The sequence below is a fragment of the Festucalex cinctus genome, unplaced genomic scaffold, assembly GCF_051991245.1.
Source record: "Festucalex cinctus isolate MCC-2025b unplaced genomic scaffold, RoL_Fcin_1.0 HiC_scaffold_443, whole genome shotgun sequence".
NCBI lineage: Eukaryota > Metazoa > Chordata > Actinopteri > Syngnathiformes > Syngnathidae > Festucalex > Festucalex cinctus.
The window spans coordinates 1-14030 of NW_027520687.1; the positions used below are offsets into that span (position 1 = coordinate 1).

Consider the following 14030-nt stretch of genomic DNA (forward strand, 5'->3'; position numbering starts at 1 on the left):
TTTAATAGTTTGTCCTGGTTGTTGGTGACTCCCACCTGAGAGCCATTGCCGATGGGATTGTGAAGATGCCGGAGGGACGTTTCCCGTATGCTGTGATGTCCACCCCGGGTGCCAGGGCCTCCGAGTTGCGCGCTGAGGTGCTGAATGTAGTTCTGCCTCGGTCACCCGAGGTGGTCTGCATTTTGGCTCCCAGCAACAACTTGGGCCGCCCCATCGCTGAGGCAGCGGCTGACTTTGGCCAGTTCTTGCACACCGTCTGCAGCCGCTGGCCCAACGTAAGTTCACAGATTTCCATTATATAGTTCATACATTTACATTTCAAATATGTACTTGCATGTTAGTTCAAATATTTTCTGTTTAAAATATATTTGAGCCTTTTCCCATAGTTTAGAAGTTAATGCATATTGTAGGATGGAATATTTAATGAAAGTTCATCTTGCACCAGATGTATTTTTTACTGTTATAAACTTTGTGCAGGTTGTTGTCCTGGACTTTCCCCCTCGCCTGAACGTCGAGCTGGCTCAGCAAGACCTTCTTCGCCAGGAGTACAACCGGGTGGCAGCACTTATGGGTACGTTCCATGTTGAAAATTGTTTTCACGATTAATGTTCTACTTTCCTTACGTCACCTCCTGATCTGATTTCATTTGTGTGTCTCAGCGGGACTATTGAACTAACAATTTGTTTTTCTTTGTTACTATAGGTATTCGTTACCTATCTGTTGCTGGCCACTTCCCGCTGTCACACCTTCACTTGTGGTGTAGAGACGGAGTAAGTACATTAGTTGCTGCAAACAAACAAAAAAAATGTTAATTTTATATGGGCTCATCCTGTCAAAAGTATGTTTGTAGATTTATATTTATTTCTGTTCATGTCTGAAAGGTACACCTCAGTGACAGCGATGGGATGCCAGTGCTTGCGCAGTTGCTGTGGGCTGCCGTCAACCTGCGACTGGAGAGGACTGCACCACCTGCGCCAGCTGCTCCTCGGAGTTCACGACCAGCTCGAGTGTTCAGACCAAAAGTGGTTGTTAAGGGTGAGGTCACTGCACCTCAGCCTTCCAACCCTTTTGACTGGACACTCGTCGGGAAGGCCAAGGAGGTAAACGCAAGTCTAATGTGTTTTTGAAAACCTTAAATTTTATGAATGTCTATTGCAATAATGTCACTTGTCATTTCAGAGCAATTCGGTTGTGGACTCTGAGGTCACCTGTGGGCCCACTGGGTGGATGGGCACTCTCCAGGTTTGTGATGATAATCATAGCTTCATTCAGCCTTTTAGCATGGCACAGGTTAAAATTCCATTTATTTTTTATTTTTATTTTTTTTTAAACAGTGCAACATCCCATTGAACCCTTTGAGGTTCAGCCCACCCATGTTGAAGGCGATGGACAAGCTGGTTCCATCTCATCTTCCCAGCCCTGAGGACTACCCAGTGGTTGCAAAGGACCAGAAGGTATTTCAAATTTCCTTTTTGTTTGCCCTTTGTCTCAACATATCTTTTCATGCCCAAAAAAAAAAGCATGGTGAATTGTGCACTCTTGTAGTAACGATGCGTCACAGTTTTTTTTAATACAAATTTTTTTTTGCTCTTTCTCTTCAGACATCCACTGAGGGGCGCAGACGACGACGGCGGCCAGCCCCCAACAGGACACGGAGAGAGCGCCAGGTTTGTATTGCATTCTTATCAGCCCAGAGATGTCTTACTTAAAAGCACAATCACAAGTTAGTGACGGTTCACACAAGTGCTGTGTGTTAAAAAATCAATCCATCCATTTTCTTGCCCGCTTATTCCACACAAAAGGCAGCGGGGGGTGCTGGAGCCTATCTCAGCTGGCTTTGGGCAGTAGGCGGGGTACACCCTGGACTGGTTGCCAGTCAAACCCAGGGCATGTTAAAAGAATCATTGCGGTTAAATTGGCTTGTTTGTTGTTTTAGCCAGAAGAAAGGCCTGCCCCTGCGGAGTTGCCTTCCAGACCATCATCGCCCAGTCGTCCAGAGGAAGTGGTAGGGACCGAGGACATCGCTTCCTGCTCCGGCATGCCACCACAGCATATTGTTGCAGCTGGGACCGAAGAGGTAATTTTTTTTACTTTTTGTATGTATACTCAACATGTAAAAAAAAAAAATATATATATATATATATTAGTTAGAATGTATGATAATTAACATTGTTTCAATCATTTCAGGATTCTGCTGTGGGACTTGCTCGCCGCACGCTAACCATGAGGGCCACACATTCACAGATGGATGAGAGGTACTCAAGTTTTTCTCGCAACCACCAGTGTACGTGTATGGCTCTGACTTTCTTGGCCTACCACGCTGAGGGGTTTAATTTGTTTAATTCGCTTGACCTTGACAGAGTGCTTGAACGCGGGGACACACTTTACGTGGGTACTAAACAGCAATTGATTTTAGACAATAACTTTCGAAGTGATCACTTAACTGTTGAGGAGATGCCAAAACAAGTCATGACAGACGGCAATGTCTATAATGTACAGATGTATGATCTCAGCGTTGGTTATGTAATAGATGACGGTCATTCACAAAGTGACTTTGGATTGTCTCTTGGAGCTCAACTTGAGTGCTTGTCACAAAATGTCACTCATGCTTTCTTTATTGTGAATCCAGAGTGCTTTGCAGTATTCCGTGACAGATCAGGATACTTTGGGTTGTTTGATTCACATTCCAGATCTGAAGTAGGCTTGCCACACCGAAACGGAACTGCAATTATGATCACTTTCTCTCACTTGAGTGGCTTGGTTGAGCATTTCCGTCAGCTTTTTGAAGGACAAAGCCGGTTTGCAACTTATGAGTTTGTGCCAGTCTCTTTTCATATTGATGCCAGTTCCATTTACAGACATCACGATTCAACTACGATTTCAAACGCTAAGGAAAAGCTACAAATTGAGTCAGGTGATTCACCAACTAAAGAGCTACAAATTGAGCCAGGTGATTCACCAACTAAAGAGCTACAAATTGAGCTTGCTGGTGCGCCAATTCAAGTGCTACATCGTGAGGTAGATGTTGTACCAAATAGCCAAGCAAGCGAAATTAAAGGGGATGAAAATATTCTAGACACCCAGCACAGACTCAAACTGTACCACGTTAAAGAACTTTCCAAACGGACTAAAAATCAGCGAGCAAAACTTTTGTACAGAGAACGCCAACGTATTCTTAAGTGCCAACAACAACTGTCAACTACATCTGATTCTACAGTGGAAACAGTTAAACAAAAACAACAAATCCGCATGTATAACAGATATCACAGTGATCCTGCTTTTAAGGAAAACAAGAAGCTATATCTGAAAGACAAATACCACCACAATCTTGCTTTTCAACAAAAGCACAAGATATTGGTGAAAACGTACTATCGAGAGAAATGCCGAAATGATCTTTCTTTTCAAATTAGGCGTCAAAAGTATGTGCAAGAGAGGTACAGAAAGGATCTTTCTTTTCAAAGCAAGCAGAAAAATTACATGCAAGAGAGGTACAGAAAGGATCTTTCTTTTCAAAGCAAGCAGAAAAATTACATGCAAGACAGGTACAGAAAGGATCTTTCTTTTCAAAGCAAGCAGAAAAATTACATGCAAGACAGGTACAGAAAGGATCTTTCTTTTCAAAGCAAGCAGAAAAATTACATGCAAGACAGGTACAGAAAGGATCTTTCTTTTCAAAGCAAGCAGAAAAATTACATGCAAGACAGGTACAGAAAGGATCTTTCTTTTCAAAGCAAGCAGAAAAATTACATGCAAGACAGGTACAGAAAGGATCTTTCTTTTCAAAGCAAGCAGAAAAATTACATGCAAGACAGGTACCAACAAGATTCGGCTTTCAGGCTTTCGCATATTAGGCGCTGTATAAAAAACAGAAAGGACAGGCGTGATTCAAATGTGCTACAACGTATTCATCACAAGTTAAATTGTGCTCTGAAAATAAAAAAGAAATATAATCGCATAATTCCCCAGTGTCAGGAAATCGAGCAGGATCAGGCAGACTATGTAGAAGACGTCTCTGTGGAAATTAATCAGGACCCCATATATCCAGAAATGGAAGCCGCCATAGCTTCTTTCCGGGAAAGGGTCCGGCATGGGCCGACATATATCTGCACAGTGTGCCACCGTGCTCTTTTCCCCAATCAAGTCAAACATTGCAAACGAGCCAGATACACCAAAAATGTTGATGTGGTGTTTGTGTGCTTGACAGGCCAATTTGTGCATGTTTGTTGTTGCGCTGCCCCATGCACCGTTCCTCAAGAACGGATGCAGGAGTGGATTTGCCAAACCTGTGACAACCATCTGTTCAGAGGTGCCATGCCACCCCAGGCAGTGGCAAATAACTTGGCACTGGTACCCATTCCCGAAGAGCTGTCAGAATTAAATGTACTTGAACGACAGCTCATTGCAAAAATCATTCCTTTTGCAAAGATTGTTGCGTTGCCCAAAGGACAGCAAAGGGCCATACACGGTTCTGTGGTGTGCGTTCCATCAGAGATGGAAGCCGCAGTAAACTCCCTCCCAAGGCCGCGCAGTGAGGCTCAGCTTCTCCAGGTCAAGCTGAAGCGCCGCATTGCTTACAAAGGTTACCAGCATTTTTACACTGTCAACATGACAAATGTCTTGGCAGCACTGAGGAGCCTGAAATGCTTTCATCCAGAATACAAAAATGTATCTATAAATGAAAACGCTCAGTTTGAAAGTTTCCAAGAAGAGGAAGACGAAGGGGTAGGAGAAGAGAACGTCCCTGAGGCTGATGCACAGCCAGGGAGCAGCAACACCCCTGCAAACAAAGAGCAACAGACTCCCCAAGAAAGCCAAGAGGAACTCAGGCCGGGCTTGACACTCGACACCTGTATGCAGCCTCCTGACATTGCACAGGAAAAATTGTCATATGGGGACGGCATATTTAGCATTGCTCCTGCCCAAGGAAACAAGCCGGTCGGATTTTTTGCCGTGCCAAAGCTGGAAGCCATGGCCTTTCCTGTTCAGTTCCCAACAGGACAGAACACACTCGATGAGGCGAGAGAAGTTAAGTTGTCACCGAGTCTGTATTTCAATGCGAGGTTATTCTCCGTTGACACGCGATTTGCCAAAGATCAAAGTTATCTTTTCTTTGCGCAGTTTGTGACAGAAACCCATTTGGCCACTAACAGCATGTCCATTCAGGGACGCAAGGGGAGAGCCTTCACTCGGGATGGGCGTAAAATTTCAAACAGGATGCTTCAGGACAAAGATGAACTGGAGAAGCTCATCCAAAATGAGGAGGCAACGCGCTTCATGCAGCCCTTGAGAGGCACCCCAGCCTTTTGGGAGAGTGCCCTGAGGGACCTCCATGCAATGACCAGGCAATTGGGCAAGCCGACATTCTTTCTTACCTTTTCTGCTGCGGAAATGAGATGGCCAGAAGTAATTGACGTTGTCAAAGCGCAGCAAGGTGAGCAAGGGGACTTTTCCGATCTTGACTGGAATGCCAAATGCGATGTTCTTCGCAGCAATCCAGTCACAGTGATGCGGCTTTTTGAAAAAAGAATGGACGCTCTGATGGCATTCATCCTGTCTCCTGCACAACCCGTCGGTCCAGTAGAAGACTACTTCTATCGTGTGGAATTTCAAGCAAGAGGAAGTCCGCATGCTCATATGGTGCTCTGGATTAAGGGTGCGCCAGTAATTGAAGAAGCCGACCCCAGATGTTGTCAAGATGCTATTGCATTCATTGACAAATACATTACTTGCAAGATACCGGACCCAATTGAGGACCCTGAACTGCACGACATTGTCACCAGTGTTCAGGCACACAGCAAAAACCACACGAAGTCTTGTAGGAAAGGTAACGTTTCTTGCAGATTTGGGTACCCCAAACTGCCGATGGACGAAACCACCATCACGTTTCCATTCCACACAGACACCGAAGACGTCGCAGCGGAAAAGGGTGAAGAAGGTCAGCAGGGGAAGAAGACGGCCAAATCAGCTCGCCTCACCGAAAAACAAAGGGAGGCTAAAGAAGAGCTACAACACATCAGACAGATGCTCATGGATGCGGATGTCCCACAGGACTTGCCAGAGCTTCTCAAAAGGGCCAATATGACCATGGACAACTACAAGGACAGCGTCAACAATCTGACCACTGGAATGGTTGTCATGTTGAAGCGTGCTCCAACGGAAAGCTGGATAAATGCGTACAACCCACATCTGCTGCGGGCATGGAATGCCAACATGGATATTCAGTACGTGCTTGATGACGTTGCTTGTCTCATGTACATGATGTCGTACATTTCCAAACCGGAGCACGCGATGTCAGAGTTCCTCACGTCTGTCGTCAAAGACTTGAAGACAAAGCCTATTGTCAACAAAAAAGACGAGATGAGGAAAATAATGGCGGCGTACTCCAAGCACAGAGAGGTGAGTGCTCAAGAAGCCGTGGTACGGACCTGCAGTCTCCCTCTGAAGAAGTGCTCGCGCAGCATAGTCTTTATCCAGACTACTGAGGATGGCCTGAAATTGAGTCTACCCATGAGTAGACTGAAGACCATGCATCCGGATGCAGACAATGTGTGGATGTCGGGTCTGCCAGACAAATACGTGGCAAGACCTAGAACGCCACTGTTTGAACGGATGTGTCTCGCTGAATTCGCATCCGAATACCGGGTCGTCTATGGAAAGCAGATTGAGGGCAAGAATGTCATTCCCCTCTTTGACGGCAAAGGATTCATCCAGAAGCGGACTGGAAGACATGCCATCATCAGATTCACTCGCTTCTCAATCAAAAAGTATCCTGAGAAGTATTATAGGACCCAGCTTAAATTGTACTTACCCCACAGAGACGACAGTGAACTTACATCGGAAACTGAGAAAACGTACGAGGAGTTCTACAGTGCCGGGGAATCGATGTTGGGTCGGGTAAAGGCTATCGTCGATCGAAATCGCAATCGGTACGAAGGACAGGGAAAGACCGTGGACAATGCAATCGAAAAAATGAAAGAGCTACGTGCGGTTCTCAATGCGTGGAGCACTTTTGCGCCGGAGGTAGAAGTAGAGCGTTTGGAGTGTGTAGCTGAGCGTGAATCGAATCCGGTACAGGAAGACCCACAAGATGAGGTTCCAGCCTACCAGGACGGTAGCGCTGTGGTTTTGCCTGTAGTTGAGGCACCAAAGTTGAGTCCCGACTTTGTGAGGAAGATGTACCGTAGTCTCAATGAAACGCAAGCGTCCGTCTTCTACGCTGTGCGTGACTGGTGTTTGAAGCGCATTTCTGATTGTCACCTCGAGCCATTCTTTTATTTCATCTCCGGAGGAGCTGGCTGCGGTAAATCGCATGTAATCAAGTGCATTTACCAAGAAGCCAGTAAGATTCTCCGCCAGCTTCCCAGGTTCCGTGACGAAGCTGATATGTCCAAGCCTGCTGTGCTGCTGGCAGCATTCACTGGCACGGCAGCTTACAACATCTCAGGGAAAACGCTTCATTCCCTCTTGAAACTCCCCAAGAACCTAAAGCCTCCTTACCAGGCGCTGGGGAATACGTTGGACGCATTGAGAGCAGCCCTTTGCAACACTGAAATTTTGATCATTGATGAGATATCCATGGTCTCCAAGGAACTCTTTGCCTATGTCCACTGGAGATTTCAGCAGATCAAGGGCAACAAGAAACCATTTGGGGGCATCTCCGTTCTTGCAGTTGGGGACTTCTACCAACTGCCACCCCTTGGAAGATCCAAACCCCTCTGCGTTTCTGAGGACGATCTTCTTGACCTCTGGACAGATTTTCAGATGGTCAACCTTACAGAAATCATGCGGCAGAAAGATGACGTTGCTTTTGCCGAACTTTTGAACAGGATCAGGGAGAAGAGGAAGGCGGATCCACTTGCCGATGGTGACAGAGCGTTGCTCACCACGGCTGTCTCGGATGTGCGAGACCTCCCTGCCGATACTCTGCATATCTTTCCCACCAATAAAGAGGTGGATAGGCACAACGCTGCAACTGTGGCTGCTCTCAAATTGACTGTTGTCAATATTCCTGCAGAGGACTACAGGAAAGACCCACGATCAGGAAGAATGGTCATTGTGACCAAAGTGATCATGGGGACAAAAAGGGATCTACCTGATTCCCTTCAAGCTGGTGTAGGAGCACGGGTTATGGTTCTGAGGAATTTGGATGTTGAGGATGGACTTGTGAATGGGACCTTTGGCACAATTGGCAACATTGTTCAAAGCGCAAGTAAAGTGACCTTGCTCGGACTTAGGCTAGACAATCCCGAAGCAGGCCAGAAATTCCACAAGAAAATTCTGGGGCCTACGGATAACTTGGTCTATATCGAACGGTCAGAGGAAAACTTGTGCAAAAAAGGCGTGGTCAGGCGGCAATTTCCCATGAAGCTTGCCTTTGGATGCACGGCTCACAAAGTGCAAGGCATGACAATGAGCTCTGCAGTTGTGTCTCTTAAGCGTGTGTTTGAACCTGGAATGGCCTATGTTGCGCTAAGCCGCACGACGTCACTCCAAGGATTAAAGATCATCGACTTCGATGAATCAAAAATCTATGCCAACCCCAATGTTACGACTGCAATGGACAGTATGAAACACGCTTCTTTCCAAAGTACAAGACCACTGTTGTACTTTTCCAAAATGCCACAATCTGCTTTTCCTACCTTGACCATTGTTCATCACAACACCGAGGGGCTTTCATCTCATATGGAGGACTTGAAGTCTCATCATGAATTGAGACTGGCAGATGTCCTTTGCCTCACTGAAACTCATTTGTCTGGATCCTTTTTCCCCCATCACTTGCAGCTGGAGGGATGCAGCACTTTTGTGCGCAACAGACAGGTTTCATATTCAAATAGACTGGACATGGCCCAAAAAGAGGGTGGCGGAGTCGCAGTCTATTATCGCGATTGTCTTCGAGCGGAGCCCCGTCGGTTTATTCAAAATGTGCTTGACCTGGAATTCGCTGTCATCAGGGTTGACGCTCCTGTCAAGGCTTTGATAGCTACGGTCTACAGGCCACCAAACCTGAATCTTGGCACATTTCTTCCAAACCTTGGAAGTCTCTTGGACGCTTTGGCATTGATGGACTGCCAACCTATTGTTGTTTGTGGCGACTTTAATGAGGATTTGCTTTCAAAGGGAAGGAAATCCATTCTGGACTTTTTTCAATCCAGAGGCTTTTCACAGTTGATCACCCAGGCCACAACTGGAAAGCAGACTCTGATTGATCACATTTACATATCTCAACCAGATTCTTGTGTTCAATCAGGCGTTCTGCACACGTACTACAGTTACCACAGTCCGGTCTACTGTGTGTTAACTTCTTGTGTGATCTCATTGTAGATCACTTTGGGCTTTGATGGTCATGGAGCTTGTGATGTTCGCTTGTTGTGGCTTTTGTGACATCTACCTGATCTTGGGAGGTGTAGGTTGTTTGTGTTGGCGGCTTTCAGGCATCCAGTGATCATGCAGTAAGTGTTCACTGTACTTCATTTGCGTTTCATTAGGCTGCTTCACCGAGTCGGGGCAGAAACCGTCCACTTTTGCATCAAAATATGTATATATGTGAAAAGTATAAAAACATCTTTCTCGTTCGTCTTGAAACTCGCCAGGATGCATCATCTGAACAATCCTAGTAAAGTTTTTTTCTGAATATTTCATTTGATACATTCGCACTTTTCTGGACACTCTAAAAGATGTTTTATTCATGCAGTCTGTCTTTCTCAAGTTGACCCACCAAAGGTACTCCACATCTGTTTGGGTCACAGTGGATATTTTTCTATTGTTTGACATGTATACTCTTGTTAAGGGCACCATTTTCATAATTGTGCCTTTACAAATGTTGTTGAGCCTTTCATACCACTGCTCAAAAAAGGGGGATACTCTACTTTAAATTGTTAACACTGAAATGCTAAATCCTTTTCTTGTTGAAAATTGGCATCATAACAAAATTACACTCGAAATCAGAGCGGCCAATCATGTTTTTAGTACATAATATTTATCATAGTTCCAAAAATATTGAGCTTCATATTCAATTTAAGACCTGGGATATGTCATAGAAGCGCTTCCTTATTTTGAGCAGTGTCGTATAAAGGTACTTTTAATCAGTGTGCTTTTCTGTTAGCAGGGCATCGTTCAAGAGAGACAGTTCAGGACTTGAATGTTTTGTTTATGTTTTGTTTATCCTTCTTGTGATTGTGACTGAAACACAATGATAAACGTGTTGGTGTGAGTCAACAACTGCGATGGTAAGTGATGATTGATTATTGAATTGATCTCGGCAAACATGGGACAATAATTATTTTTTTTCACATGCAATACAGGTGGATGGAGCACAGCAACGGGCACGACTTGACACGGCCAAGGATGTTCAAGTTAGTCACATTACTTCACCCTGACAATTGAATCACTTTGAAATTGGTCATTTAATCTCGTCTACTATTACATTCTACAGGATTCATCACTAAAAAAGGTCACGTGTATTGGCTGAATATTCATATTAAGTTATAACTGTTCTGTTCAGCTGCCTATCTTCTAACAACTTGTTCCTCTGTGTGCTCAGGAAACGATGAAGATGACGCTCGCCTCACAGTACCAAACATCTGGCAAGATCCTGTGGATAACTGTTCAGTTCAGCTGCCTATCTTCTAACAACTTGTTCCTTTGTGTGCTCAGGAAACGATGAAGATGACGCCCGCTTCACAGTACCAAACATCTGGCAAGATCCTGTGGAACAAAGACCCAAAACGGCTCTTTTAAGAGCTACTTTTACATCTACTTTGGAGTAACATTCCTGCAAAATTGATCAGCACCAACGTGTCTTTAATATACAATGCACATTAGCATGCTGCTAACTTAGCATGCTAATGCTAGCTTGCTGACTGATTGAGAGGTAAAGTACACCAACATTTGACAAACTGTTCAGTGCAATGCTAAGTTAGCACGCTAATGCTAATGTTAGCTTAGCATGCTAATCCTCCTGCAAAGTTAACATGTAGGAAGTGACCCAGAGTGCGTTCGGCTTTCCGCCTTGCGAGAGTCAGCAGTCACATCCAAAATTTCCACGGGAAATTTTTTTTTCTAGTTATGTGACTGCTGCGAAGCAGTCACATATTAGTATCCATCCAGGAAAAGCGTTTATTATTATTATTATTATTATTATGTCTTATTCTTCACATTTTTTCAGACGAAATGCGGGTCGTACCGTAGAACGTACCGGCACAAGTGAGGTATCAAAAGATGCGTCTCGATTTGACTCGGCGGGGTACCATTTTTTTTCGGAATTTCGAGTTACCATGGCGACGCAATTCCCCAAAAAACCCCCCAAAAAGTCCCATAGGAATGAATGGAGAAGGGGAAAAAACCTCCACAAATTTAACACCTTTTTCGAAGCCACGCTGCGCGCACATACATTGACCGACCGAGACGATTTTTAGCTCATTTTGTTGCAATTTTTCCCATCTTTAGCTCTGTGTTGAAATTTTTTTTAAGAAATGTAAGCGCTCCCTCCTGTGCGGGTTCAAAGACAGGGTGTGAAATGAAGAAAAAGAGGCTCTTTCCATTAGTGTGTATTGCGTTTGCTAGAGTGGAGCAATCAGCGCTAGAGTGGAGAGACAAAAAAAATTCTTTCCAAAAATTTCACTTCAACTCGTCACCGTGGCCACAATATTTGCTCAGTAAACATCAAATTTGGATATTTTGTAGTCACAAGGGTCTTCTTTCTGACAAACCCACTTTTGTGCGGCAAAGGTGTCATTTAGTACCTTTTATTTGACTTGAAGCGAGGGGAAGTCGCACTTTTTCGCCCATTGAGCCCCATGTTATTTTCGCCGCCTTTTTTTGTCATTTTTTTTCAAAGTCACACGTTTTCAACCTGCTCTAATTTGGTCATTTTTTATCCGATTTAAAAGATGAGAACATGCTTGCGTTCCCCAAAGCCTTGCCGTTCTAACGGGGCATTTCTGAAATCTGTATCTTAAACCGTTCAGTCGTGAGAGCCTTTTGTTCGAGGTGTGCGCTTTCTCATAGAACTCAATTGAAGCAAGCAAAATGTTCGCCCACCTGGTACTTAGGAAATGTGTGTGCGTGAATGCGCATATTTGTTAAAGTGACAGTAACCCATTTTCAGTTTAGTGATTATGGCTTAACTTCCACATTTCTTGATCAATTAAAACCATTCGAATTTTAAACTCTTCAGATCATTCCCTATTTTCGCTTAATAAAAAAAAATCAAAGCACAATATAATATTTTTGTTTATGAAATGTAATGTAATGAACTGCTATTTAAATGGTGCTTTTTGAGCTATTCTGCCCACTCTCTCACTTCTGCACAGCAACTGCCTCAGCCAATCAGAGCTGCTTGTTGTCATCCACGCCTGGAATTTCCCCACCACCGCCCACACACAGTGGCGGCCATCTTGGCCAGGGATTCTCACATTACTGTCCATACAGAGCGGCGGCCATCTTGGCCAGGGATTCTCACACTACTGTCCATACAGAGCGGCGGCCATCTTGGCCAGGGATTCTCACACTACTGCCCATACAGAGCGGCGGCCATCTTGGACAGGGATTCTCACACTACTGCCCACACAGAGTGGCGGCCATCTTGGCCAATTGTTGAGGTGCACCCAGGATTCTCGGCCTCTGCCCACATGGAGCGGCGGCCATTTTGGTCAATTGATTAGCTAGGCCAGGGACTTCAGCACCACTGCACACACACAGAGTGGCGGCCATCTTGTCCAATTGTTGAGGTGCACCCAGGATTCTCGGCCCCTGAGTGGCGGCCATCTTGGCCAATTGAGTAGGTATGACAGGGATTGACCTAATTTCAACAGGAAGTGACCCAGACAGACCTAAATTCAACAGGAAGTGACTTAATTTCAGTAGGAAATGACCTAAAAATGACCTGATATCAACAGGAAGTGACTTAATTTGAACAGGAAGTGACCTAATTTCAACAGGAAGTGACCCAGGACTGACCTAAAATCTACAGGAAGTGACCCGATTTCAACAGGAAGTGACCTAATATCAACAGGAAGTGACCCGACTTCAACAGGAAGTGACCTGTTTCACCAGGAAGTGAGCATGCTAGTGCTAAGTTAGCATGCTAATGTTAGCTGAGCATGCTAATGTTACGTTAGCATGCTAATGCTACGTTAGCATGCTAATGTTACGTTAGCATGCTAATGCTAATGCTACGTTAGCATGCTAATGTTACGTTAGCATGCTAATGCTAAGTTTTTTTTTATTTAGTTTTTTTTTATTTATTTTTTTATTTTTATTTTTTTTTATTTTTTTTTCTTTTTTTTTTTTTTTTTTTAATTTTTTTTTTTTTCCTAATGCTAAGTTTGGCATGCTAATGCTACATTAGCATGCTAATGCTAAGTTAGCATGTTAATGCTAATGCTACGTTAGCATGCTAATGTTACGTTAGCATGCTAATGCTAAGTTTTTTTTTTATTTATTTATTTTTTTTTATTTTTTTTTTATTTTTTTTTATTTTTTTTATTTATTTATTTTTCTTTTTTTTTTTTTTTTTAATTTTTTTTTTTTCCTAATGCTAAGTTTAGCATGCTAATGCTACGTTAGCATGCTAATGCTAAGTTACCATGTTAATGCCTAATGCTAAGTTAGCATGCTAATGCTAAGTTAGCATGCTAATGCTAATGTTAGCTTAGCATGCTAATGCTCATGCTAAGTTAGCACGCTAATGCTAATGTTAGCTTAGCATGCTAATCCTCCTGCAAAGTTAACGTGTAGGAAGTGACCCAGAGTGCATTCGGCTTTCCGCCTTGCAAGAGTCAGCAGTCACATCCAAAATTTCCACGGGAAATTTTTTTTTTCTAGTTATTATTATGTCTTATTCTTCACATTTTTTCAGACGAAATGCGGGTCGTACCGTAGAACGTACCGGCACAAGTGAGGTGTCAAAAGATGCGTCTCGATCTGACTCGGCGGGGAACCATTTTTTTTCGGAATTTCGAGTTACCATGGCGACGCAATTCCCCAAAAACCCCCCCAAAAAGTCCCATAGGAATGAATGGAGAAGGGGA

The 14030-nt window shown here is 44.0% G+C and overlaps 1 protein-coding gene across 2 annotated transcripts; it reads left to right on the plus strand.

The window, feature by feature from the left end:
• Positions 1-12: 12 nt before the first annotated feature.
• Positions 13-11120, plus strand: LOC144011878 (uncharacterized). Of its 2 annotated transcripts, XR_013282083.1 has the most exons (10): positions 13-275; positions 478-571; positions 703-770; positions 882-1100; positions 1180-1242; positions 1335-1454; positions 1602-1667; positions 1937-2077; positions 2188-10140; positions 10916-11120. XR_013282083.1 is itself a non-coding variant. In XM_077511701.1 (9 exons), the coding sequence occupies exons 1-9, from the start codon at positions 66-68 to the stop codon at positions 9319-9321; spliced, it is 8115 nt and encodes a 2704-aa protein (XP_077367827.1). In that variant the 5' UTR covers positions 13-65; the 3' UTR covers positions 9322-10919. The 2 variants fall into 2 exon arrangements, 1 of the variants encoding a protein (XP_077367827.1); XM_077511701.1 differs by having other exon boundaries at positions 2188-10919.
• Positions 11121-14030: the final 2910 nt, after the last annotated feature.

Bases quoted from the DNA above. Each gene is read 5' to 3' on its own strand.
- LOC144011878 (XM_077511701.1), top strand. From the start codon at position 66: ATGCCGGAGGGACGTTTCCCGTATGCTGTGATGTCCACCCCGGGTGCC. The intron at 771-881 runs GTAAGTACATTA...CATGTCTGAAAG, and splicing joins ACTTGTGGTGTAGAGACGGA to GTACACCTCAGTGACAGCGA. The intron at 1,668-1,936 runs GTTTGTATTGCA...TTGTTGTTTTAG, and splicing joins GGACACGGAGAGAGCGCCAG to CCAGAAGAAAGGCCTGCCCC.